General features: G+C 40.4%; 1 protein-coding gene and 1 long non-coding RNA gene across 15 annotated transcripts in view; one reads left to right on the forward strand and one right to left on the reverse strand.

Moving 5' to 3' along the window:
• Positions 1-6325, reverse strand: part of camk2d1 (calcium/calmodulin-dependent protein kinase (CaM kinase) II delta 1) — a 76617-nt gene extending 70292 nt beyond the window's left edge. For 11 of the 14 annotated variants that reach the window (XM_037757800.1, XM_037757796.1, XM_037757792.1 and 8 more), the window contains exons 1-2: positions 6011-6324; positions 4014-4108 (exon numbers count right to left, since the gene is read on the reverse strand). In XM_037757800.1, coding sequence (XP_037613728.1) covers positions 4014-4108; positions 6011-6072 — 157 coding nt within the window. In that variant the 5' untranslated portion in view covers positions 6073-6324. Of the gene's footprint in view, positions 1-4013; positions 4109-6010 lie in introns of all 14 variants that reach the window. The other 3 variants (XM_037757793.1, XM_037757791.1, XM_037757804.1) reach the window with 1 other exon arrangement.
• Positions 6326-10357: 4032 nt separating this feature from the next.
• LOC119481164 lies at positions 10358-14341 on the forward strand. Its single transcript, XR_005205117.1, has 3 exons — positions 10358-10494; positions 12806-12893; positions 13810-14341. It is a non-coding gene; the product is annotated as an uncharacterized LOC119481164 (long non-coding RNA).
• Positions 14342-15979: the final 1638 nt, after the last annotated feature.

A 15979-nucleotide genomic window follows, 5' to 3' on the forward strand; every position in this document is an offset into this window, starting at 1 on the left:
AAGTACCTGTGAGGGTTTCTGGACAATATTTGTCATTGTTTTGTGTTGTTAATTGATTTCCAATAATAAATATATACATACATTTGCATAAAGCAGCATATTTGCCCACTCACATGTTGATAAGAGTATTAAATACTTGACAAATGTCCCTTTAAGGTACATTTTGAACAGATGAAAAATGTGTGATTAATGTCCATTAACTGTGGACAATCATGTGATTAATCGCGATGAAATATTGTAATTGATCGGAAGCCCTACATAAAACATATCACACCTCTCAGTGCATCCGTGTTTAAAATTTAAATACAATCTAAATTCAACATTCATCAAGTTATGATTCAAGATCAGAACATATTTCATCAGAAAGTAAGTGAACAAGACCAACCCAACTCAACCTGAGACCAATGCTATAGTTTTGCTGTATTTCATTCCTTAATGGTCATTAGCTCGCCAGGCTAAATAGGTAAAACAAGACCAACAAGTGATATGCGCAGCCCTGATATTGAAAGCCAAGACCTTTACCATTAGCTTGCCTAGCTGATACCACAAAAAGATTTAACAAAAGTAACACAGTGTGCAAACAAGGCCACTTCAACTTAAAAAAAAAAGAATCAATGACTTCAATCGTTAACAAAATGACACGCGAGCAACAACTATTGAATCCTGCTCGTTTCCTGAGAGAATCTGACATGTTTTACACTCAGGAAGGATCCAATCAGAGTGGAGGCTGCACCTTAAGGAGTCACACCAATGCTGCTCTCAATCCAAGCTGTGTCCTACCTACGTATCAACGGCCCACTTCCTGATTCCCCCGGTAGGGGAGGGCTGACCTTGCTCTCTGCTTTTCCTATCAAATATTCTGACTTCAAGTGATGGCACACATACTTTCTCACAGGATGCAACTATTCAATGCTAAATGTCTTTCATAAATATTGAAGAAATTGAAAAGATGTATGGCAAATATGTATTCTCATTTCTCACTGTCGAAGCAGATGAACCCACAAACAGATGATGGTGTTATTAGGACTGTGTGGACTTGATAAATTCTGTCAAAAAGTCTCCCTGATGTTGTTGCTTAAAAAGTCCAGCTGTTGCACAGCCGCGTCGGTATTCCTTGGAAGTTCACTGCACCAGAAAGCAGTGCGTTTTGGTGTGAAGCCAGAGTTTACAGCCACATAAAGCCTCTCCAAATAGATGGAGCTTCCTGTTTGGGATTTCTCATCACGCAGCAGCAGCAACAGCAGCAGCAAAAGCAACAGCAGCGGCAGCGTTGGCAACAAGTCTGGGGTTTCCCCTCATTGAACGTGACCCTCAGTTCAGCCTGCCTGTAGTCACCACAGTACACTACTGTATCTGTTCAGTGCTGTGTTTCCTCATCTGAAACTCCACTGCTGCCCCCGTAAACCAGATTATGGTGGTTTTCATGATTTGAGGCTAAAATGTGCTTTTGTTTTTCAACCAACAGATATAGCTATAAATCTTGTATGTGCTCGGTCTGTGACCCATCTGTTCCCCTGAATTTTGTCTTTCGGTGACGCTGATGTCACGATACTTTTGACCATATAGTGGTTTGACATCGTAACCAATGGTGAGCTGGGTTGTGGCCGTGTGGTTATCAAATGGAAAGTATAGTGGCCACAGAGAAGGGAAGTCATGATACTGACACCAATAATGCAAAGTAGTTAGAATATACAAGCGCTGACTTCAACAATGACTCAGCCTTATTTTCATAGTTTTGACCATCGTTTCTAATAGTGATGGACAAATGTGTGGAATGATGTTATACTTTCATAGTTTAAAAAACATTGGAAAAAAACATGTGTGAATATATTTATACTGTGTTATCAGAGTTGTAGTTACGATTAGAGATGTTCCGATGCTGTTTACTACTGACCATGTATGGATGTGATAGGATTACTATCTTTGTTGTATGGCCTGGCTCAGGTTAACCCCTTTGTAAAACATGAACAAATATAGAGAAGGAATGCATGAATGTATTCTCTTAGCTGTCTCCACAGTGGACAGCCTGTGTGCTAATTTGTCCAGCAGGGTGCAATATTCACACACACACCCTACTAGGGTACTGCCACACCCCGAAACGAAAGTTATGGTAGTTAAGTTATGGTATCGGATCGGTGCATCGACTGGCGTACTCGCCGATACCGATTTTTGGGCAGTATCGGAAGCATTTCCAATACTGGTATCTGTATTGGATTCGGAACAACTCAAGGCAACTTAAGGCAGATTTACGTTGTTTCCTGTTTCACATTTCAACATTTTCTAAACCCACAGGTCTGTAATGACAGATTGAACATATACCAAAGATGATTATGGCTGCAACTAATGACAGTTTACCAGAGCCCAAGGTGACACTTTCACAAAACACAAAGACATTCCGTTTACTATGGTCCCAAAACAATTTGGACTAAATCTCAATTTGTACTCATCTCAGACTTAAATGGTTTTCACAACAGCCCCGACTCACCAGGTTCACTACTGAGACCTGAGAACACAGCGACATCGCTATAACAAAGTCAAGACAGGGAAAGAATCACAATCGGACGAGTCACAAACAAGCCGACAGTTTAGCAAGACGATCAGAACAAGTCAGAACTACATTAAGTGCAGAAGATCAAAGTACAACCATGAAGATGGTCTGTAAACTGTGATGAATGTTTACAACGGACAGTGCGGCTCTGCCTTTGTTTTCTCTTTCAAATAGGTTCGTCCAAACTGAGGCTTTTTGTTTAGATGGACAATGATAATCTCACCAATTGGAACGAACGATGGGCAAAACTATGAAAGGAACACCTGAATTATAATAAACCAGGAATATCTTTGAATGTACCTGTGGATTAAAAGTCCCACTGGATAGACACAAAAATAACAAAGTGCTAATTAGATCTCCTTTTTCTTGCTTCCTGAAAAAGTTTCACCTCGTACAAACGGCGGAGCAACGATGTCGACGACCACTCTCATGGCGTCTTACACACACACACACACACACCACCTCCTCTCGTCTTTCCTTTACACTCTTCTTTTCCCCTTCAGGTGAGAGAGGCTCAGGCTCAGCGAAGGCACTCGGCCAAAGCAATCCGAGCATGGAATCAATCTCCTTTTCTCTAAACATCTGCCCTCCTCTCTTTCATCGCTCATGTTCTCCCCCTCACCTCTGGAACCACAAGCTTTCTCATACAAGCTTACAATTTTTCACCACACTGGACGACCTGCTATGAATCAAATCTCGACTCATCTTGTTGTATGACTGAGCCATCGAGAGAAGAGAAATAATGGATATTCCCCTTTTAACTGTTTTGTACTCCCCCATTTTGCTTTTTTCTCCATGCAGCTGTGAGGAAACCCCCCTGCTTTCCCATGAGACACGCTACATCTGTGTGCCTTTTCAAACCCATCTCCTTTTGTTTGTGCATCACTGTCTTCCGCGGGGATCAATCAGCGATGCACAAAATAATGATGGAGAGAATAAAAATAAAAAGAATTCATGCCTCCACTTCCTGTGACAAAAAGGTCAACGGGAGGAGAGAACAAAAGAAGAGAGTTTTTTTTTATCAATTCTGCCACCACGTTGCCTTCACTGGCATGTGCTTTCATGTGAAAGACTAGCGCTGTGAGTCATATAGCGCTCGTCACAAATCAGATGCTGTGGTTGATATCAGAGAATGAGTTACAATAGGAGCTGCTGGCCTCATTCATGTAGGGAGTCTCTTTGATGGACAGCAATGGAAAGCGTGAAAGTGAAAGTGAATTTAAAAGCTACTACCATGTGAAACCTGACCGCCGCCTGCTCCCACAGATAGAAGTAGACAAAGACAGACGGTGAGAAAACACGTACAATCAAAAATAAAAGAGGAAGTTGGTTTTGAGGGGGCTAAAAAAGGAACCTACAGTCCCAGAGTATAAGCTGCTGCAACAGCCTCATGTGTCTCGCCAACGGTTACCACAGCAACCTTGTCGTATGTCGACAGCCACGTTACAGGGCATCCTGTACTCACCCCTGGCAGACAACTTCTTGGTATTGATTATTTTGGCGGCGTATTCCTGTCCCGTGGAAATCTTCATGCACCGTCTCACCACAGAGAAAGCACCCCTACACAAGAGTTAGGGTCACAAGTCAGTCACTATATGGAAAGATTTTCCAAAACATGCAGGTAGAGCCATACATTAACACTTTTGACAGAATAACATTGAATTGTGAACTCTTGGATTACAACAAGACATTACTCAAAGACTCTTGTAATCATTGTTTTAATGTATAGATCATCATCATCATCGCTCCTCTGGCTCCTTACATTTTATGACAGATTTTTATGTATTTTGTTGCACTTAAACCTGCAGTAGGAGGAATGTTTTTGGCATCATTGGGCGAAAAAATTCCATAATAATCTTTCAGCATATTGTAATTCAAGTGTTCTGAGAGATAACTAGACTTCTGCCCCTCATCATGGCTCTGGTTTCAGACCGTGACGGCAGACTTCGGCCAATCACAGGTCATTTCAGAGAGAGAGCGTTCCTATTGGCTGATCATTCAACGAAGGCAGCTGTCAATCACTCGCCAACTCCGATCAAACGGTCAAACTAGGCAGCGCTGATCAAATATAAATCAATATTCTGTTACTGTAATGCCTATTTCTCTCCTGAAATGTTCTCAGAAACATCTTGTAGTGCACTGTTAAGTTTGTGACCCGGCAGCCATATTGAGATCAGTTGAGGAAATACCATGCACCGCCCACCAGCCGGAGAAAACTTTCTCATTTCTCGGAGAAATAGGCATTACAGTAACAGAATATTGATTCATATTTGATCAGCGCTGCCTAGTTTGACCGTTTGATCAGAGTTTGCGAGTGATTGACAGCTGCTCAGAGATGACAAGGCTCCAGCTCGGCTCTGATTGGTTATTTTCCTTCCGGTCTGTGAAATCTTGCAGATGCCGTTAGGAGCACCGGAGGACACGGAGGACAAGTGATTTTTTTTCAGATTACCTGTCAGGATTTAGTGACTGTTTAATAAAAATAACTTTAAAAAAAAAAAAAAAGAAATCATATTTTCTCCATTTCTACCCACTGCAGCTTTAACTGGGCCTCTAACAACTTCATTATAAAAACAAACCAGCCTACATGATCTAACCTGAAGCCAGGTCTAAAAGGAGAGCCACACCTTTCCATCATTAAAGACTTTTTTTTTTAGATTTTTCAGGAAACATATTGATATTGGAGGAGAAACAAAATTGCTCTAAGTTTGAACACCCTGTTGTGTGTGTATGTGTGGCACCATGGAGGAATTTCAACACTTCACATTTTGCAAAAGGGAGGAAACTTGCACAAATTACTGAGAAACACATTGAGGTTATTGTATACAGTACACGAGGTTGCCATCAGAGTGTCATTAAGGCGTGCTGAGAGCGTCACAGGTGACCTGAGCTGCCATAATGACACCAAGCACCAAATTCCATCCACATTTCTGCTTGTTTTAACTTGCCTGGCATGTCACCAGATGTGCATGCCTGTTGTAGCACTTTTTAAGATTACTAACTAATCATGATGTGATACTTTTATATTCGGCATACATTGCAAGGCACTCAGTGGTGTTTTTTTTTTCTTTAAATATATCTTTTTTCCATTTGGTGCGCCAGGCATTATTATAAGACATACATAAAAACACGCTGATGGGCGTTAACGAGCAAGCGACAAAACGACTCAAAAAGTTGAGATAAACATGACAGAGAGGAGGCCGAATTAAACATTAAGAGGTCATGATTCAATACGGAATCATTAATAATGTTAACACTGGTGCTTTTAGTTGATAATCAAGGTTTAAGTAAAATCGAGAGAAATGTGAATGGAGTTTGGCGTGACGCGCTGCACACACACGTACTAACTGAACAGCAAGGTAGGAACAGGTAAAAGGCGGAAAGTTTCAATGCATCCAGCTCAGATAAGCTTTATTTTAACTTTTGGTATTAAAAACATGAATAAAAAAGAGGAGGACTTACTTGCCCAGCTCCTCGTACAGCTGGTACTCGTCGGTGAACCTGGTGCAGGTCGTTGAAGCCATGTTCAGGTGAGTTAAGTTGAGAAACTGAGTCGCTTTAATTCACTCCACAGATCCGCTCCTCCTCCGGTTCCAACAGGGCCACTTGTCGCCCTTTAGGAGGTAGAAAATAAAGAGTAAAAAGGAGGAATGTAGTTGACAGAAGTGAGAGGTGAAAGCAGTAAAAGCTCGGTGTTTCACAGATATCCCAGTTCTTCTCCTGGAGTTGACAGGACGTCGCTACCTGCTGTTGTGTCTCAGCACTGATTAGTTGACCTGCAGTCAAGAGAGACCATATAGAACACCTGGTATCCGGTGGAGGAGTTTCAAAATAAAACCACCAATTAACACACATTTTAATTGTCTTGCTCTTTTGTGAATATTTGGGGATAGCCTGTATTTTAAGAGATAAATTGTTGAATATATTTTCAACACATTGTTTAGTCCTGTTTTCCAGTCATTCTAAACCCAATTTAGATTTGGGTTAGATTTTGGATTTAAAGAGACTGTTTGTAAGAATCAGAAATGCTTTTTAACAGCGACAACTGTGGCGTTTAAGTCAACGAAAGTCAGCGTTCTGTTGCTCGCGCTTGTGCTCGCTCTGCATAGACATGAACGAGCATCGCTCAAAACAGTGAGGCGACACACGTCAGCTAAAAGCACAATATCACTCTGTATTTCAGCTGCTTGGCAGTAATGTTAGCTGACCAGACGAAGGTCTCTCCATGAATCAATGCTGATCCTAGTGTTGGCTTTTCCTGCTTCAGCCTCCTGACCGTGGCCGGAGGGAGACAGTGAAGACAACGGCACCCGGTCGGAGACGATAACGTTTCTTGTTGCGGAGCCCCGTCACTTCACAAGACACGGGAAACCTCTGTTGGTCTGGAGGAGCTGCAGCATTTATTTCTGCACAAACGTTCACTAGATATTCTCAGAGCTACTAACTCTTCTGCAGTGTGTAGTGAGCGCGCATGCACGCCTAGAGCGACACAGCGAGACAGCGAGACAGCGAGAATGCGCGTTGTGTGAGTGAAGGCAAGCAGGAAGAGGAGCAGAGACTCCGGCCACACGCGAGCGCGCATGGGATCCCGACCCGGTACATTTATACACTTAAAAAGTTACAAACAGTCCCTTTAATTGTCTTGCTCTATTTTTTCTTTTCTTTTCTTTTTATTTAGTTATTTATTTTTCCTTTCCTTCTTGGTATCAGAATCAGAATCAGAATCGAGTTTATTGCCAGGTGTAAGAGGTATACATTAGGAATTTGCTTTGGTTTTGTTGGTGCAAATAAGCAGTATAATAACAAAGAATAAATAAAAATGTTAGAATAAAGTAAGAATAATAAAAAAAAAAAATTCTAACAATATACAATATAAGCAAAAATAAACAGATATATATAAACAGATAGTGCAAATATTGCCAGTGTGCAAACAATCAGGTATACATGTATGTATAATAAAACAAATTCAAATATTAAAAAAATTGTCTTGCTCTTATGTAAATATTTAAGAAAATGTATGTGTTCCATATTTATTACTTTTTCTTACAGTTTTCAAGGTGGAAAAAATATTTAAAAGCATTTCAAAAGGCAGAAGAAAAATATGACTTCATCGAAGGGGTATAATCAAGAGGACGACAAAGTTTAGTAAAATTGTTTAAACTCCCTTTTTTATTTAGCTTTATATTGTGTAAGTGCACCTTGAACTTGCACACCACAATGTATATTTATTTTATTTATTTTATTTATTTTATTTATTTATTTTATTTATTTTATTTATTTTATTTATTTTATTTATTTTATTTATTTTATTTATTCAATCTGGCAAACCTTTAATCTTTTACTTTATTTTGGAGGTAAAATAACTGAACATCCGTTTTGTTCTTGGTCTGCAGTGTCTACCTTGATGAAGCTGAATTTCGTCTCAACGCTTCCTTGTTGAAGAGGCGACACAGGAGCTCCATCTGGAGGCAGCAGGGTTGACCTACTACCCTAATACATCCATGCTACTACCACACATCGGCTGAGAGGAACTGGAACTGCAAATGCAAAGTCACCTAAAAACCCATAAAAAAAAGGTCCCTCCTCCACACTGATGCTATTTTTGGTTTTGTTGATGTGATCTCTAGTCTTAGAAACTCTAGTCTTATTTTTTTTTTCCTGCAAAAACTATCATGGAAATGTTCAACCAGTTTTCAACCATCACAAACAACCCAATGTAAATTAAAACTATTCTGTTTGTATAACTTAATTACCCAGAAACCATTGCAATATGAGGTATCAAACTGCACTTTCCTCTGATCCTTCTCTTCTATCTTCAATCAATGCAATATGTGCAATATAAAAAAATAAAAAAATAAAATAAAAATGCCTGTGCAATATTTTTATAGTATGCAACCTCTACTGCTCCCATATATATTTATATATATTTGCTTTTCTAGTGACCATATACCAAGTACTTCCTTTATTATTATACTGTATATTATTATTAAATACACTATTGTTTTAATTTTTAACTTATTCTTAACTTACTGTTTTCTTAACAGAGCTTCCCAGCAATCACACGACTCTACTTGTATAACCGGTGTGACAATAAACATCTTGAATCTTGAATCTTCTCTGTCTTCTCACGACCTGTATTTTTCCTTTTCACCCACTGACATTGACCCAATCTCCCATCCCATCTTGTGCTTTGCATGGTGTTCTGGTATGTGAATGTTGTTGGTATCAGAGCTCCCTTGTTTGTTATTGTTATTCCAACATTATTCATATTCATTCAGCTTTATTTTCAATAAACATTTCCCTCTCTGGTCATGCACGCTCCCTGTACACCCACCTCATCAACCACCATGACACAACTGGCTATATGCTCCCCCCAAGAGGGTCCTGACCTCCAGTTTGAGCACCACTGTATTGCAATATCTTCTCATGCTAGATCATGGTCTGGGTACATTCACACTCTCTGCTCATCTGCTGCTGTTGTGTGCATGCATGCATGCAGCGATCACCTTGTTAGATCACAGAACAAACATTTGTTTATTTGCCATAAACTGTCTAAAGTTTTAACATGCATGTGATGAAATTTAACATTTAGCATATAGTGTGATCTGAGTTAAATGTCGTCTTCCCTATAGTCTTCATCAGCAGGCTGAGTTGTTATGGAGATAACTCCATACTAATGCTAAGACAGTTTTGAGTCTGTTTTTGGAGCTGCTCACAGGTGTGAAAGAATAAATAAATTGCAAGACAGCTCCAGAAAGATCTTGGAAAAAAAACAAAAATAAGTATTAAATCTTGTGAAATTGAATTGACAGAGTAGCAGTTTGTTTTACACCTGACATTGCATGAAGTGTATTAGTTCCTGTTAATATAAAACAGTAAATATACACCAATATACTAACTGCTAAAACAGTATACTATGCCAAATAGTATGCAGTACTGCAAGCATTAGAATGTACAGTAGTATGGGTAGTACAGTAGTATGGCTTTGGGACCCATCAGTTGTGTTGAAGAGGTATTCAGCTCGGCTCTGATTGGTTGTTTCCTTCCGGTCTGTGAAATCTTGCAGATGCCATTAGGAGCTCCGGAGGACTCCGGAGGACACCGGAGGACGACACCGGACCGGTAGAACTGCTAACAACTCATAGACATGTGGAACCTGTGACAGGGGCCCCAAGTAGACACTGCTTTTTTTATTGTATGATTATCATGTGTTGTTTTTATGTAAAATCTTAGTTTGAAATGCAACTTGTAACCTTCACTCTTACCATTCGATTCTGTGAGTGGTTTTGGTCTGCTTTTATAGATATTGGCTTTACATGTTCCAACTGACCAGACACAAGCACAACTTCTCCATCCACTTGTCGAACTATTGTTTCCAGGGTCAAGAATGAGCTCAGCTAATGACACATTTACTGGAGACATTAAAGGCAACACAGTAGCTCCTGGGGACACACTTATTGTAATATATCAGGTCAGATATAACCAGGAAGCTAATGACTAATCAAAGTAATTAAATCGAGGTGTTTCTATAACTGCTGTCATTTTTTATGTCCTTTGGCAAACACACTAACTGAACTGAGCAAATAAAAAATACAATTTAAAAAAGAAACCCTCAAGAAATCCAAAATGTTCCATTACAGAAGCAGTTAAAAAAATGTTATTAGAGCCCGATCAGATTCACCTTGTACACCTACTGTTAATCTGCATTAATCCCCATTTATCCTATAATCTGATGTAATCCATGAGTGAGGAAGTGGTGTTACCGCTTCCCGTCCATTGTGTGTCATGGACTGTGTGTGTGTGCTGACCATCACCTCCACCATTAGAGAGACGATCACCTCAGCAGCTGCTCATTATAGCATCTCAAGGAGGAATGACTGGATGTAAAATCTGTGTGCATTCACACCATCACCATGACGATGAACTATTTATAGGGTGGAGTGAAGGTGAGTCCAAAGCAATGGATTCTCCTGCCCTCTGCTGCCCTCCACTGACAAGACATTGTTATAGACTTCCATAGAGTTCCTCAGGTCCTATAGACCAAGAACATACCATGTAAAGCAAGCATCCGCCGAAGGACCCATATTCACATGGTCGGTTGGCTTTGATTAATTCATTGCAAATTGGTTTAGAAATATGCATTCACATGCGTCATTAACCGTCTTATCTACTGTGTCAAATGATGCATATCACTAAATTACCGCAAACTGAGTCAATAGAGGCCCACAGCTCATTTTTCTCCCAGGAAATCTTTTTTGATTTACTTTATTTTTGTGTAAAATGATCCAAATGGCCATCTGCTCTTCATAAGGCCAATATCATCTGCCCTCATTTTTAAATGTTGTACCAGAGGAAGTGTTCTGTGCTGTATGTACATCGATAGCACATCTGGCCATGGGTCCAACAACTGCAATGACAATAATTTAATGTCGTCATTTTACTCATTGTTACCTCATAATGATGATGGTTTGTACATTAAAACCATCATAATTACGAGATATTATATGATTAATTGTAAATAAATGAAATGAATGAAAGTAGAAGAAGTCTTTATCAAGAAAGCTGCTGGAATGCTTTATGGTACACAACAGCAAGAGAGCGCTGTTGTTCCAGTTCAGGTGAACTAAACTAAAGCTCTGTAGTTGTGGCCATGGTGGATGATGAAAAGAGAGAAAAGCTGGAGGAAGGAAATAAAAACACAATATGTCATTTCCTTATTGAGTAAAGACAAAGATGCCAGAGAAGGCCTTAAATCCTGGTCTTATCTATGTTGGCTGCATCCTGCAGACAATGAAATGCTGCGGTCCTCAGCTGCATTAGTAGGAGGCTTTGGAATGGACCAAGCCTTGTTGACCCGCGATGACTCAGTCTCTAAGGACTGTACATTCTTGACCTTGTTGTTGGGAAGTTCAACAAGTATTGGTAAATGCAGTGAAGTTTACATGTAAGTAGTTAATGGGCTAAAACATGCAAAACCACTGCAGGAAAGGATATAAACAATATAGATAAAACATGATTAACAAAATCTAAATTCTCAAGTCATTTGTGTTTTTAATGGAGTCAATAAAATCTGATAGAGCAGCAACCTTTGTTGTTTCTCTGACTCATTCACTTGATTTTCACTGGAAACAGCTTGAAACACTTTTCTTTAAGAAATTAATGTTAAGACTCATTTAAACAAAATATCTTGATAAAATTGCGATTTTTTGCAGTGTAGAAAAAACTAAAATAGTGTATACATCAAACCGGCACAATCGGGTACATCACAAAAAGTCAAGGTCGCGCCCCCTTTTTGGGGATAAAAAAACTGAAGATCTCATAGACTTCAATGCAATTTGACGTATGTTTGGATTGTAATTTTTACAAGTTCTTATGTATTAATTTCTTATTATACAAACGTTTGTTTTATACACGTGTCTAGTAATTATTTTGCGACTTTGCCTGAACCTGAGCATTGGCGATACCTTAATAAATGAAGGTTGATCGCTGCCATGTCTTTTCAGTCTTCCCTCATCCATCCCTCGTCTCTACAGATGTGATTGAATCCTGTTTGGTTAAGTGTTGTTGGGGTTAACCCGCTACACAACAGCTTTTCATCATTTTCTCTCATGTGACAGCGAGTTTCTTTCCCCCAAAAAGAAGCCCAGCCTCGGCGATGACGCCATGCTGGTCTGGTCTATAGCTTGGAGCCATAAAGCCCCTCTATTAGATCTTTTTTAGGACATGGCAGGAGAACCAATCAGAGATCAGCGTTTTGGAATTATTGTTGGTGCAACCAACTACACAGCAACTCCTGAGCATAGCGATATTACTATTACTGGTTTGTTTAAAGTAGAAGTTTGGAGACATGTTTCAATTTCTTCTGTTTACTCTGTTACCGTCAATGACGGATTGGTTTCCCCCAAAAGGGGGGATGGTTATGAGAGCCTACTCTGGATGACGTATTGCCGGTCTGAGTATAAACCCTACCATCTTGATTTACATTCTTTGGGAACATCCCTTCCATGTATTTGACAAAATGACACCGTTCTATATTTACTGCATGATATCCCTCCAACACAAAGAAACAACAGTTCACGCAGTAGGATGAGTGACACTTTGGCAACATAAACTTCCCTCCGTCAGCCCTCCCCCCAGCTCGCAGGTGGTCTCATATTACTCAGTGTCATTAAATACACTGTGGAATCATATTTCTTGAAGACAGAGATTTATATATTGCAACATCCAGTACAGCGTTACATTTTTTTCCTCACTTAGTGTTGGCGTGAGCTGCAGACAGCATGCGGAGTTGAGACGGTCCAACCTTCCCATCTGGTGGAGGGGAGAGGCACGGAGAGAGAAGAAGGTCAGTGTGTGAAGACCCGGGAGGACAGGAAGCCTTTACTGCTGTGGTAAAACTCTGCTGACTGATCCATATGCTGCAGTTATATAACACACAGCTAGAGGTTGAAACATATGGGCTTTTGAAGGCCAATAACGATGATGTTTAAACTCAATGTTTTGGTTCCACACTCAGGAAGCTGATATTAGTATTTAAAGACTGAAGCTGCCGCTCATCTCTGTGATTTATATGCTTTATTTCTATACATTTCTTCCCCAAAATGCAGGTAAAAGAAAGGTAGAAGGAAAAGTTTTACCGGTTACCAATATTTTTGGATCCAATATACAAATGAGCAATAATTTAAAATGATATTAAAGAACAATAGCCATGTGGTAGTCTGGTGACCTGTTCAGGACGATCCTGGATAAGCGGTTACAGGTCCGTTATATGATGTTTCCTAACCCTACCTAAGTGGTTGTGTTGCCTAAACCTAACTTCCTGTGAAAACGGAAGCTTATTTTGAAAGGACACTATGCATGTAACGTCCCTAGTCCATCCAAAAGTAACACAAGACGGGTGCCCCGTGCGTCGGTCTCGGAGTTGGGAGTGAGAATGTGTCGGCTGATAAAAATGTTGCACTAAAATAAAAAAAAGAACATCTGTAAAATACTGTAGAATCAATCAAATGGCATCATATCACAGGTGAACCACACAATGCAGCCCTGGTTATACACACACACACACACCTTCCACATTCCTCCAGGAGGAAATCAATGGAAAGGTGATCCTGAAGTCATGACATCATTAAACTGTAGTCCAGTATTGTCCAACCTTCCATTGCCTCTGATTCCCCCTCACGCACCCTGGCATGTGGCAGGTGGAGAGCTTTAGAGTCCTTGCAGCTGAAATCTATCCAGTGTTTTTTCTCCATTACTGGCAGAGAAGAAGAAAGGAGGAGATGTGGAGGACTGGGATTGTGCCAGTATACAGTGAACAGCTGAGAGGTCTGCTGTGACGCCATATGGGAGGATCGGGAGGAGGACCTCCGTGCACTTACACTGAGGATCGTTGGAGGGCGGCCATGTCAGTCTCCTCCTCTTCCTCTTACTGCGTTTCACTTTTTTTTTCTTCTATTTATCTTCTTCTGCCTTTTTTTTTTGCATTCCCCATTTCACCCGCTCCTCAGTCTGATCTGAAATGTAGAGTATTATTTTGTTGTAGAGACTTAAAGAATAACCATCACTTCTATCAGTTATAACACATTTAAAGTCACAGATGATGGAATTGCTGCATTAAGTGTTTGTCAGCCTTTTTGGCCTTGGGTTTTGCCTTTCAGGCTACATACAGGCGGCCTCTATATGGGTGCATCCCAAATCTCTTAATTGCATCCATGTTTCCCTCGCGTTCCTCCCACCGGGGATGCAAGGAAAAGACGCAGTGAGGGAAACGTGGATGCAGTTTAAGACACTTGAGATGCAACTTATTGGTGACAGTTGTTGGGCCTGATTTGTGTGCAGCCTGAGAAGAAGTTTATTGAAATCTGGGTCCCATTTTCCTAAAGAATTCGACACGAAAATGGTCCGCCAGAGTCTGACATCAGAACTGCGCCATAGCAACGGTCTGCTATAAAGAAATTACAGACCGCAGAAAGCCGTGATTAACCAATCAGAATGGAGTATTCAACACTTCTGTGTAATAAAGAGGAGTAATGTTTACCTGAGTCTATGATATCAGCATTAACATATCATCAACAACTATTGTCTATGTAAAGATATAGAGGAGTAATGTCTACCTGAGCAGAGAATGAAGTCTCTCTGTGTGTGTGTTGAAATCAGAGCTTCTCTGTGCTTTGTTGACATAACTTTAATGTTTCATCCTTTGTAATATTTCTCTTACGTTTTCTACAGCTTCATTCTTAAACCTTTAGTGCAGCACTTCATGAGAGATTTTAGATAAACACTGTATAAATAAACCGGATTATAACAGCCATTAAAATGCACATCTGAGTGTACTGTATATTGTTCTTTTTCCTGCACATGTCTGCCTCGAGCTATGTGGGTTCTTCTCCGTGTGTTTCTTGGGTATTGCAAAAGCACTAGAGTTTACGCATCGATCAATCACGCTCTGGTGACGCGACCCACACAGTTTAAACCACGCTGAAGAGGAGGTGAAGGTCCAGCTGTGGTACATCAACTCCAACTGGATCTGACATGCACGTCCCCCCGGGGCAGACACACTGAGGAGAGAGGGAGGGAGGGAGGACGGGCTTCAACTCTTACTTACCCTGCTGCTCTGCTGACCTGGCAGCTGATGCTATGAAGCCAAATTCAACCCAATATGACTGGTATGGTACGTTGGGTCTTATCTATATGGTTCTGGACATCACTAAAAAGATGAAGAAACAAGCAGTCAGATGATCAGACAGGTTGCGAAGAAACCCCCTGTAGGAATAATTCAACACACCTAATACGCCTAATACACATTCTTTCCCAAAGTGAGATGAAAAGATGAGTATAAATTTCAGCTAAAGCCAGATACAGTCAGTGACCACAGGTTTTTGTCTCTGTACAGGGACGATGGTATCAAACCTGGCAACCTCACTGTGATGACAAAAACTGCACCCGGCTGTGTACAACCTGTCCATGTCTGTGTTTTTTTGTTTGCTTCTGGCTCCATCTGACTTTGTTGTAGCAATTTCATCATGTACTTTTATGAGCACGTTATTAAAACTGATAGAAACAACGACAATAAGTTATAATAAACCAGAATTATCCCACAAAAATGAACATGAAAGTGAGGTTCAACAATACAAAACAACTAACAAACATGAGAAAACATGATTTAAAGGTGTAGTGTGGATCTGGCAGCATCTAGCAGTAAGGTTGCAGATTGCAACCGACTGAAACTTCTCCCATGTGCTAAGTGCGTATAGGAGAACTACGACGGCCGACGCGAAAATATAAATGGCTCTATCTAGATCCAGAGTTTGGTTTGTCTGTTCTGGGCTACCGTAGAAACATGGCATCCGGCTCCGTGAAGAGGACACGCCCTCTCTGTAGATATAAACGGCTCATTCTAACGTAACGGAGGAGATTATACACTAAAGAAAA

The sequence above is a fragment of the Sebastes umbrosus genome, chromosome 22 (genome assembly GCF_015220745.1).
Source record: "Sebastes umbrosus isolate fSebUmb1 chromosome 22, fSebUmb1.pri, whole genome shotgun sequence".
NCBI classification, from domain to species: Eukaryota; Metazoa; Chordata; class Actinopteri; order Perciformes; family Sebastidae; genus Sebastes; species Sebastes umbrosus.